The sequence below is a fragment of the Mus pahari genome, chromosome 11 (assembly GCF_900095145.1).
Source record: "Mus pahari chromosome 11, PAHARI_EIJ_v1.1, whole genome shotgun sequence".
NCBI classification, from domain to species: domain Eukaryota; kingdom Metazoa; phylum Chordata; class Mammalia; order Rodentia; family Muridae; genus Mus; species Mus pahari.
Genome location: NC_034600.1, coordinates 68336364 through 68353816, shown reverse-complemented (window position 1 = coordinate 68353816; position 17453 = coordinate 68336364). Strand labels below are relative to the sequence as shown.

The window sequence follows — 17453 nt, the reverse complement described above, 5'->3', positions numbered from 1 at the left end:
TTTCATGCAAGGACACAAGACTGATAATTTTGGTATGTTTATCAAATCAAAGTGAGTTTATTACTGTTAATAAAATAAAAATTGTGGAAATTAAAAATAAAGAAAGCCAGGAGCAAGCCAATCAGCAGCTTCCTGCAGCATCACCTCTGCCCTCCATGTCTCCGCCCTGCTTGAGTTCCCATGCTGACTTCCTTCAGTGACAGACTATGTTATCATCTACAATAAACCATCAATGGTGGTTTGATGAAAGCATCCAGTGGTTGTCAGAACTGTGTCACTGGAGCAACAGGGAAGGCAGAAGGTCTGTGGAATGGAGCTTCACACAGTAAAACCAGAGCAACAAAGGAAAATCGAACACTGAGTCGAGAGCATGGCTGACATGGGTTAAAGGTCATTGTCTTTCCACATTTTAAATAATCTGCAAAACGCACCTTCTTGTGGTTCTTTACTGATACTGTCTCTTACAGCTTAGAAATTACAGTTCTTCAAATATTTTCTGAATAAGAAAAAAAGAGATAGTATTCTGTCGGTAAAAACATGCTGAGATACACTTATGATGTACTGTTTATCAATTATTACAACAGAAGCATATATTTTAACTTTGGGAAAGTAAGTGATGTTGCTTATTATGTGTTATATTTATGTATTTATTGTTACTATATTATTAAAATGTAGTAATAATTATTTAAATAAGCAAAATTTTGTTATTTTTATTAAATATATAAATATGGATGCTTTAAAGTAAATATTAGAATATACAGAACTTTAAAAAATATATTATAAAACATTCATAGCAGAATTTTTATACTCTTACTAATTTTTTGTTTGTTTTTTTCAAGACAGGTTTTCTCTGTATAGCCCAGGCTGGCCTGGAACTCAGAAATCCACCTGCCTCTGTCTCCCAAGTGCACCACCACTGCCCAGCTTGATTCTTGAGATGTAATAAACTTTTATTTATTAAATCAACAAAAATATTGACGAACTACCTTATGTGAACAAGTAAAATTGTTCAAGGTTAGCATTTTTTTTCTAATTGTGTATTTCTCTTATTTATGATTTATATAAAGGTTTTCAGCAAACTGATCAGAAAATATGCAAAGTGATTTTGAGTTGCAAATCCTCTTTCATATTGTTAAATTAGGTTTAATTGGCTTTCCTTGTGGGATTTTCCTACATATTCTATTTCGTCTCACTCTCCTGTTTAATGCTTAGCCCTCCTGCCTCAGTTTCTCTCTTGTATTTTGTTCTATTGTCTTCCAACTTGTCTATTCTCTGGAGTTTTAAGATCCCCCTTCTGGTTTTCTTTACCCTTTTTACTCCCATGTGATTGAACAGTTAGAGGCTAGGCTAGGCTAGCTATGAGAATTGCCTTTTGAAGAGAGTATGTTCATTTCCCATTCATCTGTTTCTGAACATCTGACCCTACTTCTTTCCCATGAGAGAAGAACCTCCATGAGAAGAAATGCACAGGTGTTCCTATAAAAGACTGTAGATCACACTGTCCAGAAATCACATAGCTGAGTTTTATGGTACTTACTTTCCATTGTTTGAAAACTTTTCATAGTGATTTTCATAGTGGCTATACTAGATTCCATTCTGTCCAGCAGTGAGTATGGTTCTTTTCTCATAGCTACACTGATATACGATGTGATTTGATTTCTTGATGTTTGCTATACCGACTGGGATGTAGTGGAACTTCAAAGTAAATTATAATGCAGTTCTTTAATGGTTAAGCACATTGGAAATATAAAAATATTCATAGGTGGATTTTATTGCTTTTTTGTGACTCATTTTATTATTTTTAGTTATGCTTATTTGTAGGTATCTTCAGGTGGGTAAGTATAGATGAATTCTGGGGTTGTCTGTGAGGAGAAACAATAGACACCATAGAAACTGAAGATATAAGTGTCTGTGAGCCACTCGACATGGTCTCTTGATACAGAAGTCTCAGGACTTCTATACGAGCAGCATATGCTGTGTTCTTGATGGCTGACCTATCTTTCCAAGTATCCATTTTTATTTATTCTCTAGTGATTTATTTCATTCATTGGCAAAGGCATGCATTAGAAGTTAGCAGTTTGAGACTCTGTGTGTGTGTGTGTGTGTGTGTGTGTGTGTGTGTGTGTGACTGAGAGAATGTGTGTCTTTGTGGGTGCATGTTTATTTTGTGTATTTTTTTATTGTTTGGAACTCTATACTTTCTGTGTATAAGACCCTTGGCTGAAATTAAGCAAGCAAGGATTTACCATCATCTTGCAACCTATCTCTTCGTTTCTTTGATAGTCTCTTTTTCTATGCATAAGCTTTTAAGTTCATGGAATTCCCTGTGTCTGTACTATCTGTGATATTGTGGCTTCTATTCAGAAACTGATTGCCATTTTCTATGTATAAAGGGTTTTCACTGTACTCTGTTTTGCAGTTTAAGTGTTTATAGCTTTAAATGAATATTTTATGTAAATAAACTTATTCTATTCTTAAAACTGAACACATGCTACACTTGAAATTCTCTAGATTTAATAAGCAGCACCAGTAAGGTAGCATGGTACAAGCTCAATAAATCCAAATCAGGAGTTTCTTTATGTACTTAGAAGATCACATTTCTGATCATAAAATCAGGGGAAATGTTCTGTTCACAGCCCCCTCAACATGTGTTGGAATAAATGTAACCAAAGTATTAGAAGATCACTGCAAAGGAAACTTTAAGATGATGAAAGGTAAACTGAAAAAGAGACAAGATGATGAAATTACCTACTCTGCTTTGGAATTAGCAGAATTTATATTTCCATCCTCATCAAACATCCGACATTCTTTATAGAACTACAAACAATAATTTAAGAATTCTTAAGGGTTCCTCCCAGTCCTTCTGCCAGGGCAGACTTGTGGTTGGTCTGCTCCAGTGAAGTCACAATATCCTGATCCATCCTAGAGGACCTGCTGCACTCAGAGCAGTTGAACAACAGTTTGACTGCTCCCCTTTAGATCCAACTGTCTGAAGGCCTCCAACGAGATCTACTGCAGATAGGTCAACAGATCAGCAGCTTCTCTGCCCCTCTGAAGGGTCTCCAGTTGGAAGGTTCCACAGGTGGTCTGCTACATCCAAGGCTGCAGGCCTATCGGGAAACCTGAAGCAACCCAGTGAAAAAAGAGGGAGACTTCAGACAATCACCCAGACCAACAAACACCAGGGATATCCAGATAGTGAAAGGCAAGCGTAAGACCATAAGCAACAGAAGCCAATATATGTGGGCATCATCAGAATCCAGCTCTCTCACCACATCAAGACCTGAATACAACAAAACATCTGAAAATCAGGAAGCTAACCTAAAATCCTATCTCATGAAGATAATAGAGTCCTTTAAGTAGGATATCAATAACTTACTGAATGAAATACAGAAAACACAGGTAAACAGGTAAAGGAATTGAAAAAAAGAAATCCAAGACCTAAAAATGGAAGTAGAAAGGATAAAGAAAACAAAAATGGAGGCAAATGTGGAAATAGAAAACATAGAAAAGTGGTCAGAAATTACAGATGTAATCACCAACAGAATAAAAGACATAGAAGAGAGAAACTCAGGTGTAGAAGATACAATAGAAGAGATTGACACAACTTTCAAAGAAAATTCAAAACGTGAGAAAACTCCTAACCCAAAGCATTCAAGAAATTTAGGACACAATGAAAAGGCCAAATCTAAGAATAATCAGAATAGAGGAGAAAGAAGATTCCCAGCTCAAAGAACCTAAAAATGTCTTCAACAAAATTATAGAAAAAAAACTTCCCCAACCTAAAGAAAGAGATGGTCAAAAAGGTACAAGAAGCCTATAAGACACCAAATAAAGAGGACCAGAAAAGAAAATCCTCTTGTCACATAATAATTAAAGCTCTATATGTACAGAACAAAGAAAGAATATTAAAAGCTGCAAGGGAAAAGGGCTAAGTAACGTACACAGGTAGACCTATCAGAATTGCACCAGACTTCTCAACAGAGACTATGAATGCCAGAAGAGCATAATCAGAGTTCATGCAGACTCTAAAAGAACACAAATGCCAGCAAAATTATCAATCAACATAGATGGAGAAACCAAAATATTCCAGTACAATTCAAACAGTATCTACATACCAGTCCAGTCCTACAGAGTATTCTAAAAAGAAAACTCCAACACAAGGAAGGTACCTGCACCAAAGAAAGGGCAAGGTATGCAGCATCTCACAAAAAACCTTCAAAGACCTGAGACCAATTTTCCTCAAACTATTCCATAAAATAGAAAGAGAAGGAACACTACCTAACTCATTCTATGAAGCCACAATTACTCTGATACCTAAACCACACAAGGACCCAACCAAAAAACAGAAACTTCATATCAATCTCACTTATGAATATCAATGCAAAAATACTCAATAAGATTCTTGCAAACTGAATCCAAGAACACATCAAAACCATGATTCACCATTATGAAGTAGGCTTAATCACAGGGTTGCAAGGTTGGTTTAATATATGAAAATCATCAATGTAATACACTACATAAACAAACTCAAAGAAAAATGTTACATGATCATCTCTTTAGATGCAGAAAAAGCATTTGACAAAATACAACACCCCTTCATGTTAAAAGTATTGAAGAGATCATGAATTCAAGGCCCATACCTAAACATAATAAAAGCAATTTACTGCAAACCAATAGCCAATATCAAATTAAATGGAGACATACTTGAAGCAATTCCACTGAATTCAGAGACAAGACAAGGATGCCCACTCTCCCCATCTCTATTTAATATAGTATTCTAAGGTATTCTAAGTGCTAGCTAGAAAAATAGGAAAGCAAAACTCCAATGGCTCATGCTTTAAGATCAAGAATTGATAAATGAGACCTCATGAAAGTGAAAAGCTTTTGTAAGGCAAAAGACATAGCCAATAAGACAAATTGGCCACCTACAGATTGGGGAAAAAACTTCACTAACCCCACATTCAATAGAGGGATAATATCCAGAATATATAAAGAACTCAAGACCCTTATCATCAAAAACCAAACATCCCAAACCAAAAAAAAAAAAAAAAAAAAAAAAAAAAAAAAAAAAAAAAAAAAAAAAAAAAAAAAAAAAAAAAACAAAAAAACAAAAAAAAACCAGAGTATAGAACTAAACTGAGATTTCACAACCGAAGAATCTTGAATGGCCAAGATCTAAATAAATGACCTAAATAAATGATCAGCAGGAAGGTGGTGGTGCACACCTTTAATCTCAGCACTTGGGAGGCAGAGGCAGGTGGATTTCTGAGTTCCAGGCCAGCCTGGTCTACAAAGAGGGCAGGTGGGGTGGTGGTAGGATCATTCAGATGGAGACGGGGCTGGGGAGGACATATGGGATGTGGAACAGTTAGAGGGTGATGGATGGAGGTTGGAATAAAATATGGAGTGTAAAAAAATTACTTAATTAATTAATTACAAAAAAAAATTTTAAGGGGAAAGTCACACTAACCCAAGTATCTGAGAGAATCCTATCAAGAAAGAACACAGCCCAAATCAATACATTACTTGATTTTAAAATATAATATAGACCATAGTTTAAATGGGACCATTATAGTAGCCGTAAAGCATACAGGAAACCTAATGGCATGCACTGCAGAACCAGAGACAAATGTACACAGTGATAGACAGTTAACTTAAAACATGCATTCAAAAAGTGGGCAGCCTTTTAATTAATAACGCGAAGTAAAGTGGATACTCACTTGTAGAAGTTAAATTTCTGTCTCCTACACTGTACTAAAATCAATTGAAATGGTAACTTGCATTTTTTGGGGGGAAAAAAAGCTATATGCACATAGGATAAATATTTCTTTTATACAATGCAGTCAGTCTTCTTTTTTTCCATTCCAGGTGACACTACTCCAAAGACATAAGCACCCATTATTTAATGTTATTGAAGTTTTATTAATCCTACACAACAAACAGGATACCAATCATTGGTGAACGCCTGCTTTTTGCCAGAGACTTTGTGTACTGGCTGATTTTGTGTGTCAACTTGACACAAGTTGGAGTTATCACAAAGAAGCTTCAGGTGAGAAAAGGCCTCCATGAGATCCAGTTGTGAGGCATTTTCTCAATTAGTGATCAACGTGGGTGGGCCCCTTGTGGGTGGTGCCATCCCTGGGCTGGTAGTCCTGGATTCTGTAAGAAAGCAAGCTGAGTAAGCCAGGGGAAGTAAGGCAGTAAGAGACATCCCTCCATGGCCTCTGCATCAGCTCCTGCTCCCTGACCTGCTTGAGTTCCAGTCCTTCCTTCCAATGGTGATAAACAGCAATGTGGAAGTGTAATCCAGACAGGCATCACTATTCTAAATTTATATACAGGGAAACGAGAGTGCAAATTTTTTCTGGAATATGAATAATTTAGTAAATATTAAGTTACACATTTTTATCAATGCACAAATTATCTCCAAAATGATTTTTAAAAAGTGTATTTCTTTTAAGATATTATAAACTTAAATTCACATTGATGTCATATTGAAAAGTTAAAATACATTAATTGTAAGAAGAATCTCTTGAGTGCCAATTGATTTTCATCACTGCATGTTTAATATGCTATACATTAGTAATTAATGATAAGATGTGAGTCTTTGGTACTATAGATTACCACTAAGTAGAAGGCTCTATAATGTATGAGGGAGAATCCTGTACAAGATGTAATTCCTGCAGAAGTGTGAGATTAACAAAAAATTTGCTATTCAGTGTTTGTCTTTATTTAACATCAAACAGCAAACAACATTTAAGTGCTAAACCACACTATGGATGTTAAAAGCAAGTGTATTTACTTCTCTGTATAAAACTAATGTAAAGCATTAAAACTATATTACTTTCATATACCTGAATATTAAACATGATATGTGTAAATTCAATATTTCCATCTGCTTACATGTTATAAACATGCTTGCCAAAATGAGTAAATATATATATATATATATATATATATATATATATATATATTATGAGATGATACAGACATTTACAATTCATCTTTATAGAATAAAAATTAAAATGGAAACAAAACTCTTCCACCATTTTATTTAGTAAGTATCAAAAGCCAACTGTATCATGTATTCAAATGTATGAATGACATAATTGTACACTGACAGAATATACTCAGTATATTTTAATAAAGTGTACATCCATCTTACCTCACATGTGGCAATCATGTGGTGAAGAGTTCTTACATTATTCTTTATTGCTGACTTCTGTTTGTATTTAGATTTTTACATTTCCTCAACTGACCATCAGGATAATTGATTTTGTTTGTGGCACAGACATATCTTGCGTGCTTTCATGGAAAATACCATGGAATGCCTTCCATTGCTAGTTGTGAAACATCCAGTAAAAAGAAACATTAGGTCACTCACAAAGTAAGGACCAGAAATAGAATGCATTCCCTATTCAAGCCTGCACACTTCTGCTGGATGTAATACATAGATTATGCCCCTAAGGCACTGGAATGATGGCTTCCTGATTTCTGTTTCTTCGGAGAAGATACTGAAAAGCAATTCTAGGTGGAGACAATGGATTATTCAGCTACTACTCTCTGCATCTGAAAGGAGCACAAACATCTTTGACATAATGGTTTACGTCTAATGATGTCAACACTAAATGACAAGACTGGGCTGAAATCTCTACTGGGTAGAGATGATGATACTTCCAGATTAGTCTCTAATAAGATACTCCAACTACAACATCTTTTCTCAAGGATTTTATTCAAGAATATCTGCTTGCTATAATGGTAAACATTACTACATGAATGCTTTACTGATATTAATATGTCACAGTATACTTTTTGATATTTTGTTGCAATAAGCTTTTCTAATTTTGAAGTGCTAAATAGTGCTTAAAATATTACTTTAGTAGGTATTCTTCAGTTGTCTTATATACTGAGGAACAGCGTACCAATTATAATAAGGGCAACACAGTTCATAAATTATTCATGAGAGTTTGGGTTCACAATATAAAGTACTGGACTTCAGGTTAAATTTCCATATGTTATTAAAATATGGATGTAATGTGTTTAATATGTAATATTAAAATATTAATGAATATGTAATTATGGCTCATAATTCATATCTTTGGATACAGGTATTAGAGCAGGATTTCTGAAACAGAAAAACACAGTTTCTTTGGAACTCGTTGTTATAAAGTCAAGGTGAATACCAAAATAAACCTTTTAAGTAATGAATATAAGGAACTACAAGTAAAATTTTAATGATAAGCACTGAAATCTCAATGTTATTTGGAAACAAAAGTTATGCATTATTATAATTGCACTTCAATAAAAATAACTGGAAATGTGTTGAGATGGATCACTGAATTAGGAGAAAGGAATTAAGTAGAATTCTTAATGCACACCTTTGTAAATGACTAGTACTGCCATGCTTATAGAACACCCTGCCGTAGCACCTGATTCTCTTATTTTCACTGTCTGTTTAGATTATATGCCAGGTATTTTGAAGCACAATTACAACAATATCCATTCGTTCTGAACATGTTTAATTATAAGGTAATAAGATTTTTAAGCATAAGTACCCCTAAAGTGGAAGCTGTGAAGAGAATAGGGGATATTTATCTTAGAACTCTCCTTAGCATTTTCTGCAATAACTGCCCAACGCATCATCTGACCAAATGTATCCTTCTACATACATTATTTCAGTGCTGACATCACATGTAGAAAAAAGACCCACAGGTCTCATGATGCTTTAACCAGAAAAAAAGCTAATATTAACACCAACCATTATAGATGCATGCACTTCATTTATCACATGACACATTCGGAAGAAAAGAAAGAGGTGCAGACCTAATAGAATTCTATACTTTACAACTGTATTGGAGTCTATTTACACTTGTCATAAAATTCTGTCTTAGTTTCTTGACTTACCTGTTAAGATACAGAACTCTATCCAAATTCTAATGGTGTTTAAATGTTATGCCACTGAAGGCATGCTGAGGAGAACTGCTATAAACCCAAATTAAAGCAGCCTGCACAGGCAGAGAGACATCATCCTTAAAGCCTGCTTTTCCTACACAAGTTCCTACTCACCCTCATTTGCATGGATTCACACATAAATATATGCAACTGTTCATACAGTATGATACACACATAAATTTTTACATTTGTTAACCAATAATAGGCATAATAAGAGCGCTATTGATATACCTTTATTTCAGTTTATTATTATGTAAAAAGATATTTTCTTATAAGTAAGCATGTGACATACAGAACATTAATGGGCTGAAGATTTATCTGGGTATTCATGTATATGTACACACAGATGTGTGTGTGCATAATACAAAACATAGTATTGCTACATTTTATATGATTACTTCTTCCATCTAAAGACTTGTGTCTTTAAAGTAGAAATTAACTTTTCTTGTATTGAGCAAAAGCATGATTTAGAGAAAACAAGACAATGAGGACCACTTACATCAAATAGTATGGTAGTTCAGATTTTCAACAGTTTTCAGTTGAATAGTAATGTAAATAATTACACTGGCATGTATGATTTTACTTGAAACATTTTAAAACCAGTTTGATGAGAATTTTTCCCTAACTATTTACTAATATCTTGAAACTACAATAATTTGAATGTCACACAATTTATACATTAATGGTGTTTGTTTATGATGTACATCTTTTAATTTCATCGTTCAAATATTTCATCTACACTAAAATTAATTTTCTTAAAATGTGTGGATACACAAGTGCTTTCATGTGCACTGGTTTTTCATGTGCACCTATCTCTCTGAGTGTAGGTTCTACATAACTTCCTTCTGAAAAGGTAAAGATACAGACTGTTCCAAGTCTGCTCCTGGCAGAGAATTTAAATGCTGGAATACCTTATGGAAAGGACAGCAAATTACCTAGTCAATTTCTATTATATAAATGATAATAAAATACAATCACAATAATGTAATTGCACTATGTCCTGAAAGTGTGCTTAAGACATGACTCTCTTTAGTGGTATGTATTTTATTATATATGATTATTAGAAGCAGACATGAATTAAACCTTTCAGCTAAAGAAGAATCCCTTTCACAAACAAAACCCCTATTACTAGTCATGAGAAACTTATTTTTGAATGGTTGACCAGGGTAGTCTAAGTAACTGTCTAAAAATATAAACTCTTAACACCCCACTTGGTTTTCTCTTTGGGAATTTAAAGTAAACCCTTATTAATGAAGACATTGCATCCTCATAAGACAGGACTCTGATGTTTACAGTTATATCTGACATGAATACCTCCTTCCAGAAGTGTATTCTCCAAGGTACCAAGAACTACTATTCAAACTTTCAAACCTGTCCAATCCAAATGCAAAAATTATGAACCACAGCAATGACCAGGATGGCAAGATATCTACAAGGGTAAAGGTAGTGACAATCCCTTCATGGTATCTATTAGTGGTTCAATTGGACTGAAGCTCAGCCAACAGGAGGGAGAACTTGCCTGGTGCTAGAAATATAGTCACCTTCCCAGGGCTAGATAGGCCATGGACTTTAGAAAGTAATCTACTCCCACAAATTATCTAGACCAGTTTAAGACCCTATTATAATAATAATTATAATAAAAATTTATTATAATAAAATTATTAGTATTATTATTGTTGTTATTATAATCTTATTCTTATAGGCATAGAAAAGGGCATATGCCTTCCCAAAAAATGGCTTGTCTTTAGAGCAAAGAGTAGAATCACAGTAGCCATAAGTGGACACAATACATAGATCACCAGATCTTGTGGGAACCCAGCCTGAATGGATACATTCACTATTACAGCTCATGTGTCTATGGCAAGGAGAACAATTCCTTAAAGGGTCCAAATGACTGTTAGAGATTGAATATCAGAAAGTGTGATGTGAAAGACACTCTAAGAAATAACTTCATAGACAATAATTATGCCATCCTCTGCTAAAAAATATAAAATTTAAAAAATGCTAAAGTGGAACAGAAAAATTTTATGTGTTCCCCCTCTCAAACAAAAACAACCAACCAACTAAACAATCAAGTATTTACTCAACCAATCAGTCAAACAAAAATACTAGAGGCAAATAATGACTGATGGGAGAGGGAGAGGGAGTCACGAATGAGCCCCTTGCTCTGTATCATGAATGAGCCCTCTTAACTAGTTAACCAATACAGAGTTGTCAGTGACGAAACACACACACACACACACACACACACACACACACACACAGAGAGAGAGAGAGAGAGAGACAGAGACAGAGACAGAGACAGAGACAGAGACAGAGACACAGAGACACAGAAGGGAGAGAGAAACTTCAAGGAATTAAGATAATTGTATTGAGACGTTTGTACATACATATACATAAACATACACATGTCTGTAACAATAATAGTAACAATAATAATGAAGAAAATTGATCAGTTTTCTGGGAATTAAGAAAGAAGCACTGGTACAAGGAACCTGGGGGTAACAGGTTGGAAAAGGGCAGAAATGATGTTATTTTAAATTTAATTAAAAATGTGCTAAATAAATAATAAATTGATTGGCTATGTAATGTAATTTATCAATAAATTATTGGCTATGTAATGTAATGTTTTAAAGGAGGCACGTATGAACAGGTGTATCTTCCTTGGTCATAGCTACAGGACTCTTAATTTTCCATGAAAGTCCCCTGTTAACTGAGTCAGAGTGCATCCATGAAGATTCTCTGTTACCCGAAAGTGTACCATCCATAAAGGATCTGCATTAACTAAGTCACAGTACATCCATGAAGGTCCCATGTTAAAAGATCTGCATTAACTAAGTTACAGTGCATCCATGAATATCCCATGTTAACAGTGAAAGAGTGCATCTAGTTTGTTCATAATGAACCCAGGTGCCTGCTAGAACCTCCCAAGTCTCTTTTCTTTCACAATGTATTTTGAAATTCTTTAAAAATTTAATCCTGAGAGTCACATGTTAAATATTAAACATTTCCTTATTTGGAAACAGGCATTAAGTTCACTTGTTTTGTTTGTTTGTTTTGTTTGTTTGTTGTTCTTGTTGCTGTTGTTTTTTTGGTTTTTCAAGACAGGGTTTCTCTGTGTAGCCCTGGCTGTCCTGGAACTCACTCTGTAGACCAGTCTGGCCTCAAACTCAGAAATCTGCCTGCCTCTGCCTCCCGAGTGCTGGGATTAAAGTCGTGAGCCACCACGCCTGGCTTTAGTTCACTTGTTTTATCATGAAGAAATAACTTAGGCAGGACATGTGCTGTGTATGTCTTATGTAGCAGAATGATAAAGCAAAAGGCTACAGAGTACTGTTCATTCACATGATGGGATGAAATAATGTCAATATTTACCAGAATGAAGAAAGAGGAGAGAATTCAAATGTTTCTCTAAGTTTTTATTTTAAAGAGGACACTTAAGAATGTGGGTTGTTATCTTAATTTCTTTAATTAACATTAAATGGCTGAAAGAATTTCTAATTCTGAAGAGTAAATCCAAAGAGAAGACCTAGAAGTAGTTCATGGTAATGTGTATCATATATTAATATTTAGTTTGCATATATACATACACAGATACTTTCATGTATTCATGAGTAACAGGGCAGATATTTAACAAGAAAATTCTTAAAAGGTATTAGAAATTCTAATAAATAATTTCCCATCTTTGACAGACAATTAAAAGTAATATATAAACAAACCAAAACATATTTGGAAAGTTTATTCTACTAATATAGTATTCAATACTTCTTTTATAAAGAGTGTGTTTTAAATGTTATAGAAACATTCAATGGTAAATTTTAATTGGTATGCATAACAGAAATAAACAGTCATCTTTATATTTAAACTGCTTTAGAAAAAAGTAACTGTAAATTTAATGACATTTAATGTCACTAATTATAAGAAAATGAGTAAACAGAAAAGAGAGTCATTTTGTTTTATTGACGAAATCGCTTACAAACCAAGGTATACAAATGCACTAACCTGTTTTAGGATCTACAGAGAAATAAGGTTGTCCTTGCAGGATACTGTAAACAACTCGAGCACTGTTTCCATAGGTGGGGTCATCTGCATCTGTAGCTGTCACTTGTAGAACAGAGGTACCTGTGCATTCAGGAAAAAAAATTTTAGTGTGTGATGGTATTTAGCACAGAACTCATTTGAACACAATTAAAGGGGTTTGATACAATTTCAATGCAATTTCCTATTTCCTATAAAATGTAATTCTCTCTTTAAGATTCCTTTTCATTTTAATTTTTATTTATGTGCATGTGTGTGTATATGTGGTGGTACCCAATAAAACAGAAGAAGGTGTTGAATACTTTGGATCTTGTGTTACAGGCAGTTGTGAGCAACCCAACATAGTTCAAACTAACCTAGGGTCATCTAGAATGGCAGCCAATACTCTGGGCAACTGAGGCATTTGTCCAGCCCCCTGAAAATTACTTCTTAAATTTGTGTGTTAAATATATGGTTTATCTTCTCCACAGGCTATCAAGAACATATGACCTCAAATAAAAAGAGTTGCTTGAGGTTGTATTGTGGCCACACTAGATTGTTCTTGAGGATAACACGGCACTGAAAACAGTTGCCTCCTATGTCTAATTTCTGCTGCTGTGAGGCAAAATGCTTCCGCTAGGTAAGCCACCTTTTTATAGAACAGTGCAAGACAGAGTGCAAGGTATTGCAATTTCTGCTGAATGAATGGTCCTGTCCTCATTATTGACAGTTGAATTTCAGCAAGACTTTAACCTTAAAAACCAAGACAAAAAGAATAAATAATTCGCTATGATATTTCGTACCAACTACATTGCTGAGTGAGATAAAATAAAAAATACTGTCATGTGTTGATTGAATTTGGTTCAGATTAGTAGTTTTGGAGAATTAAATATTATTAGTGGCCCACTAATTGACATTGTAAAAGAAATTAATGGGTCAGTTATATATATATCCTTTTAATAAATAACATTATTTTCCTTTAAAAGTTTATATGATAAAATCAAGTTTTTGTTTAATTCTTATTGTTATTATATTCATTTTATGTACATGCCAGGCATCAAGTGAATGGGGGTGAGACCATAAATGTGAGAGATGCTGGCATCAGCATTTCTTGCTGTCAACAAATTTCTTCACTCAAAGTTTGTACCATTGTATCCATGGTATAAAGGAATTTCCAATGTCCAAAGGAAGATGTACAGAATAAGGTCTAAAATTGAACCAATCTGTCAGAATATTGAATAAGGAATCTAATACTCTGAGAATTATTTTGCTTTCACTAATACCTGTTAGGCCTACATCACATTCGCTGCCACACTTATTTTTCCTTAACGAAATCCTGCCCAAGTGTACGGAAACATGTTCCTTTTGCAGAGCACTTCTATTGAAAACAGCAACTCTGGAGACACTGTACTCTGAAGTGCATAAGCCATTTCTCACACAGGGTTTTGTTCTCTTTCCTGTGGCACATTCCTGCAGTTCATAGTCTGGGGATTAGTTCTTCTCAGCTGATGTTTTATACAAATCTGAACATATTTAAATACGTGGAAAAAAAGCTTTCCCAATACCTTCTTTACAATAAAACTTAAGTCCTTTTTCCTCTGGGGAATCAGCTGTGTCACTCCCTGCACTTGGCTTCTCTTTGTTCTGGTGCTTTTAAAATAGCACACATTTTATCAAGTTGCATATCAATGAGAAGCGATTGAGTGTACTTTTTTGAAAGTCCCTAAAGACCAATTTGACATATTTAATAAGGCATTTAAATACTAAGCAAATACTCTCTGAAACTGCCAACTGCTACACATGATGTGTCAGAGTTCACAACTCTGTTAAAATCCCAAGTGAATTGGCGCTGAGTAAAAACTTTGGATAAAAATAAACAGATTTCTGAAGGCTGAAAGCACTTCTCTGAAGGAAGCTCTTAAGACTTATAACTTAGAAGACTTGCCAAGGCTCTCAGAGAAAGCAAGAACCAGTAAGACTTAGAGTAAATTTGGTGCTAAGCAGGAACAATAGAATTTCAGCAACAGACGGATAACAGTGACTTTTAGTCATTGTGTAGTAGGACCAAACTTTATTCATTTAACAGTTATAATTTTTAAAAATATGTTGAAGATAACACTTACTGAAACATCTGTGGTGAGTAACAACCAACAACACCAAGAAAAATATCACTATTTTTGGATCTGGCAGATGGACATCATCCTTACTGAAGAGCTTAACAACCTGAAATATATTATCTAAACCCACATGGTAGAAAGAAAATCAAGTCCTGTAAATTGTCCTGTTTCTTCCTTATGATGCTCCATGTTCACATCTGTGATAAACACAGCACCCCACCCCCCTCTCTCACACACACACACAGAAGTACATATGACTGAATGCACACACATACATTCATGTGCACCCCCCCCCACACACACATTTTATTCTACCTATATGCTTAAGTAATTAATATGCTGTTTTGTTGTTGTTGTGTCAATTTACATGCTTATTGAACTATCCAGTGTAATATTTCTGATTAGACAAGTTTTATATTCTTTAAATGAAAAAAGATGCTATGTATTATATTAATGGGATGTCAAAATACCACTTAACTTAATAATTCAACCAATATATAGTGAATGTTATATGTAATGATATTTACAAAGATAAAATGTTGAGATTTTAAAAAGCTATACCATTCAAACATTTCTATTCTGAAAACCCTCTATATAATCAATGGCCCTATGCAGTCATAATTTCCTGCCTCTCTTTAAACTGTTCCATTTATTTTCCTGACATTTTCTCTTATATATACCTTAAGGAAACTTAATCACATATCAGGTGCATCCGTCTGAATAAAGGCAAGTATATTATCCTACTCTTTAGCAACATGACACATATTGTTTCACAAATGAATCTCTGGAGTTGCATATCAAGGTAAAGTATGTGCTGAATATACGGCTCAGTACTTCTTGTCCTACATTAGGGTCTGGATTCAATTCCCAGTACCAATGTCAGGCAACAAACAGCCTCCTGTAACTCCAGATCCAAAGGGATCTCTCATTTCTAGCCTTGCCTCTCAGAATAGTTGTAATCATATGCACAACCTACATACAGACAAATACAAGTACACACATAAAAATAATAAAAGCAAGATTTGGTCATCCTTAACTATATATATATATATATATATATATATATATATATATATATATATATTATATATATATATATATATATATATATATATATATATATATATTCCTTTGGATATTTTTGGGTTGTTTATCAAAAAAGGGAGGCTGCTTAGACCCTCCTCACTCTCTTATTCACCTATACTCTTACTCTTATCCTATCTGACCCTTCTCCATTCTTTCCCCGCCTACTTTCCACATGTTCCTGGCCCACCTCTGTGCTTTAACTCTCTCCCCCTCCCCCTCTCCCTCCCCCTCCCCTTCTCCCTCCACCTCCCCCTCTCCCTCTCTCTCTGTGTATGTGTGTGTATGTGTGTGTGTGTGTATGTGTGTGTATGTGTGTTTATGTGCGTGTGTGTGTGTGTGTGTGTGTGTGTGTGTGTAGGTTTCTGTACTCCCTCAACTCCACTCACCATGCCCTAAATAAACTCTATTCCATACTATATCCCTCCTACGGGTGGTGACTCAGGGGGAATGGATGTCTCAGCATGGGCCCTCAAAGGCAACCCCTTCCACTATACCATCCTGCACCTCTACAGAGCATATTCTGACTCTTTCTTTCTTTTTTCTAAAACACAGCAGTGCTGGTATTTTTTCAATGGTTATATTTCCTTCTCAATCATTTTTTCCTTAATGTTCCCTCTCTAAGTCTCATCTCTTTGGTTGTATTATAGTACAGTCTCAAGACCTACAATCACTGGGCAGAGATTATTTTCACTGGTCTCACATTATATTACTTTTCCATTATGTGTTTTAAATAGTTTTTTCCGATTCTCAGTATAATATTGTTCTAACTGATAATGAATTTATTGAACATTGATTCATGCAGAGAGTATTAGTATATCTCTCCCTAAAGTTCACCTATAAATGTGTATACTCTGCTAACTGTGTACTCACAGAACTCAGGGAATATAAAGGTGGTATTCTATAATCTACTGTAATATGAAGACTAATTTAGCATATAAATCTTATGGTCTCTACATCAAAATTATTAAATTCTTCTTTGTATTAGGATCTGGCAGATATTTTATGATCTTATCAGTGTATGAATAAAAATAATTAAATGTATAGAAAGATACTTTACTATATGGCGAAAGCATACTACCTCACATATTTGAAGCTGAAAAAATACATAAAGTTGCTCATCAAATATTGCCATTTTTAGAAAATCTGGGTGCTTTAAAAATTACTTTTGATAGAATGCTTTTCTTTTTTATTTATTTATTTATTTATTTATTTATTTTTATTATTATTTCTTTATTTACATTTCAAATGCTATCCCAAAAGTTCCCTATACCCACCCCA

At 34.4% G+C, this 17453-nt stretch overlaps 1 protein-coding gene across 8 annotated transcripts in view; it reads right to left on the bottom strand.

Moving 5' to 3' along the window:
• Cdh18 (cadherin 18) overlaps positions 1–17453 on the bottom strand; it is an 834629-nt gene that overhangs the window by 186091 nt on the left and 631085 nt on the right. For all 8 annotated transcript variants that reach the window (XM_029544026.1, XM_029544030.1, XM_029544027.1 and 5 more), the window contains one exon: positions 12958–13077. In XM_029544026.1, the coding sequence (XP_029399886.1) occupies positions 12958–13077 (120 nt within the window). The remainder of the gene's footprint in view (positions 1–12957; positions 13078–17453) is intronic.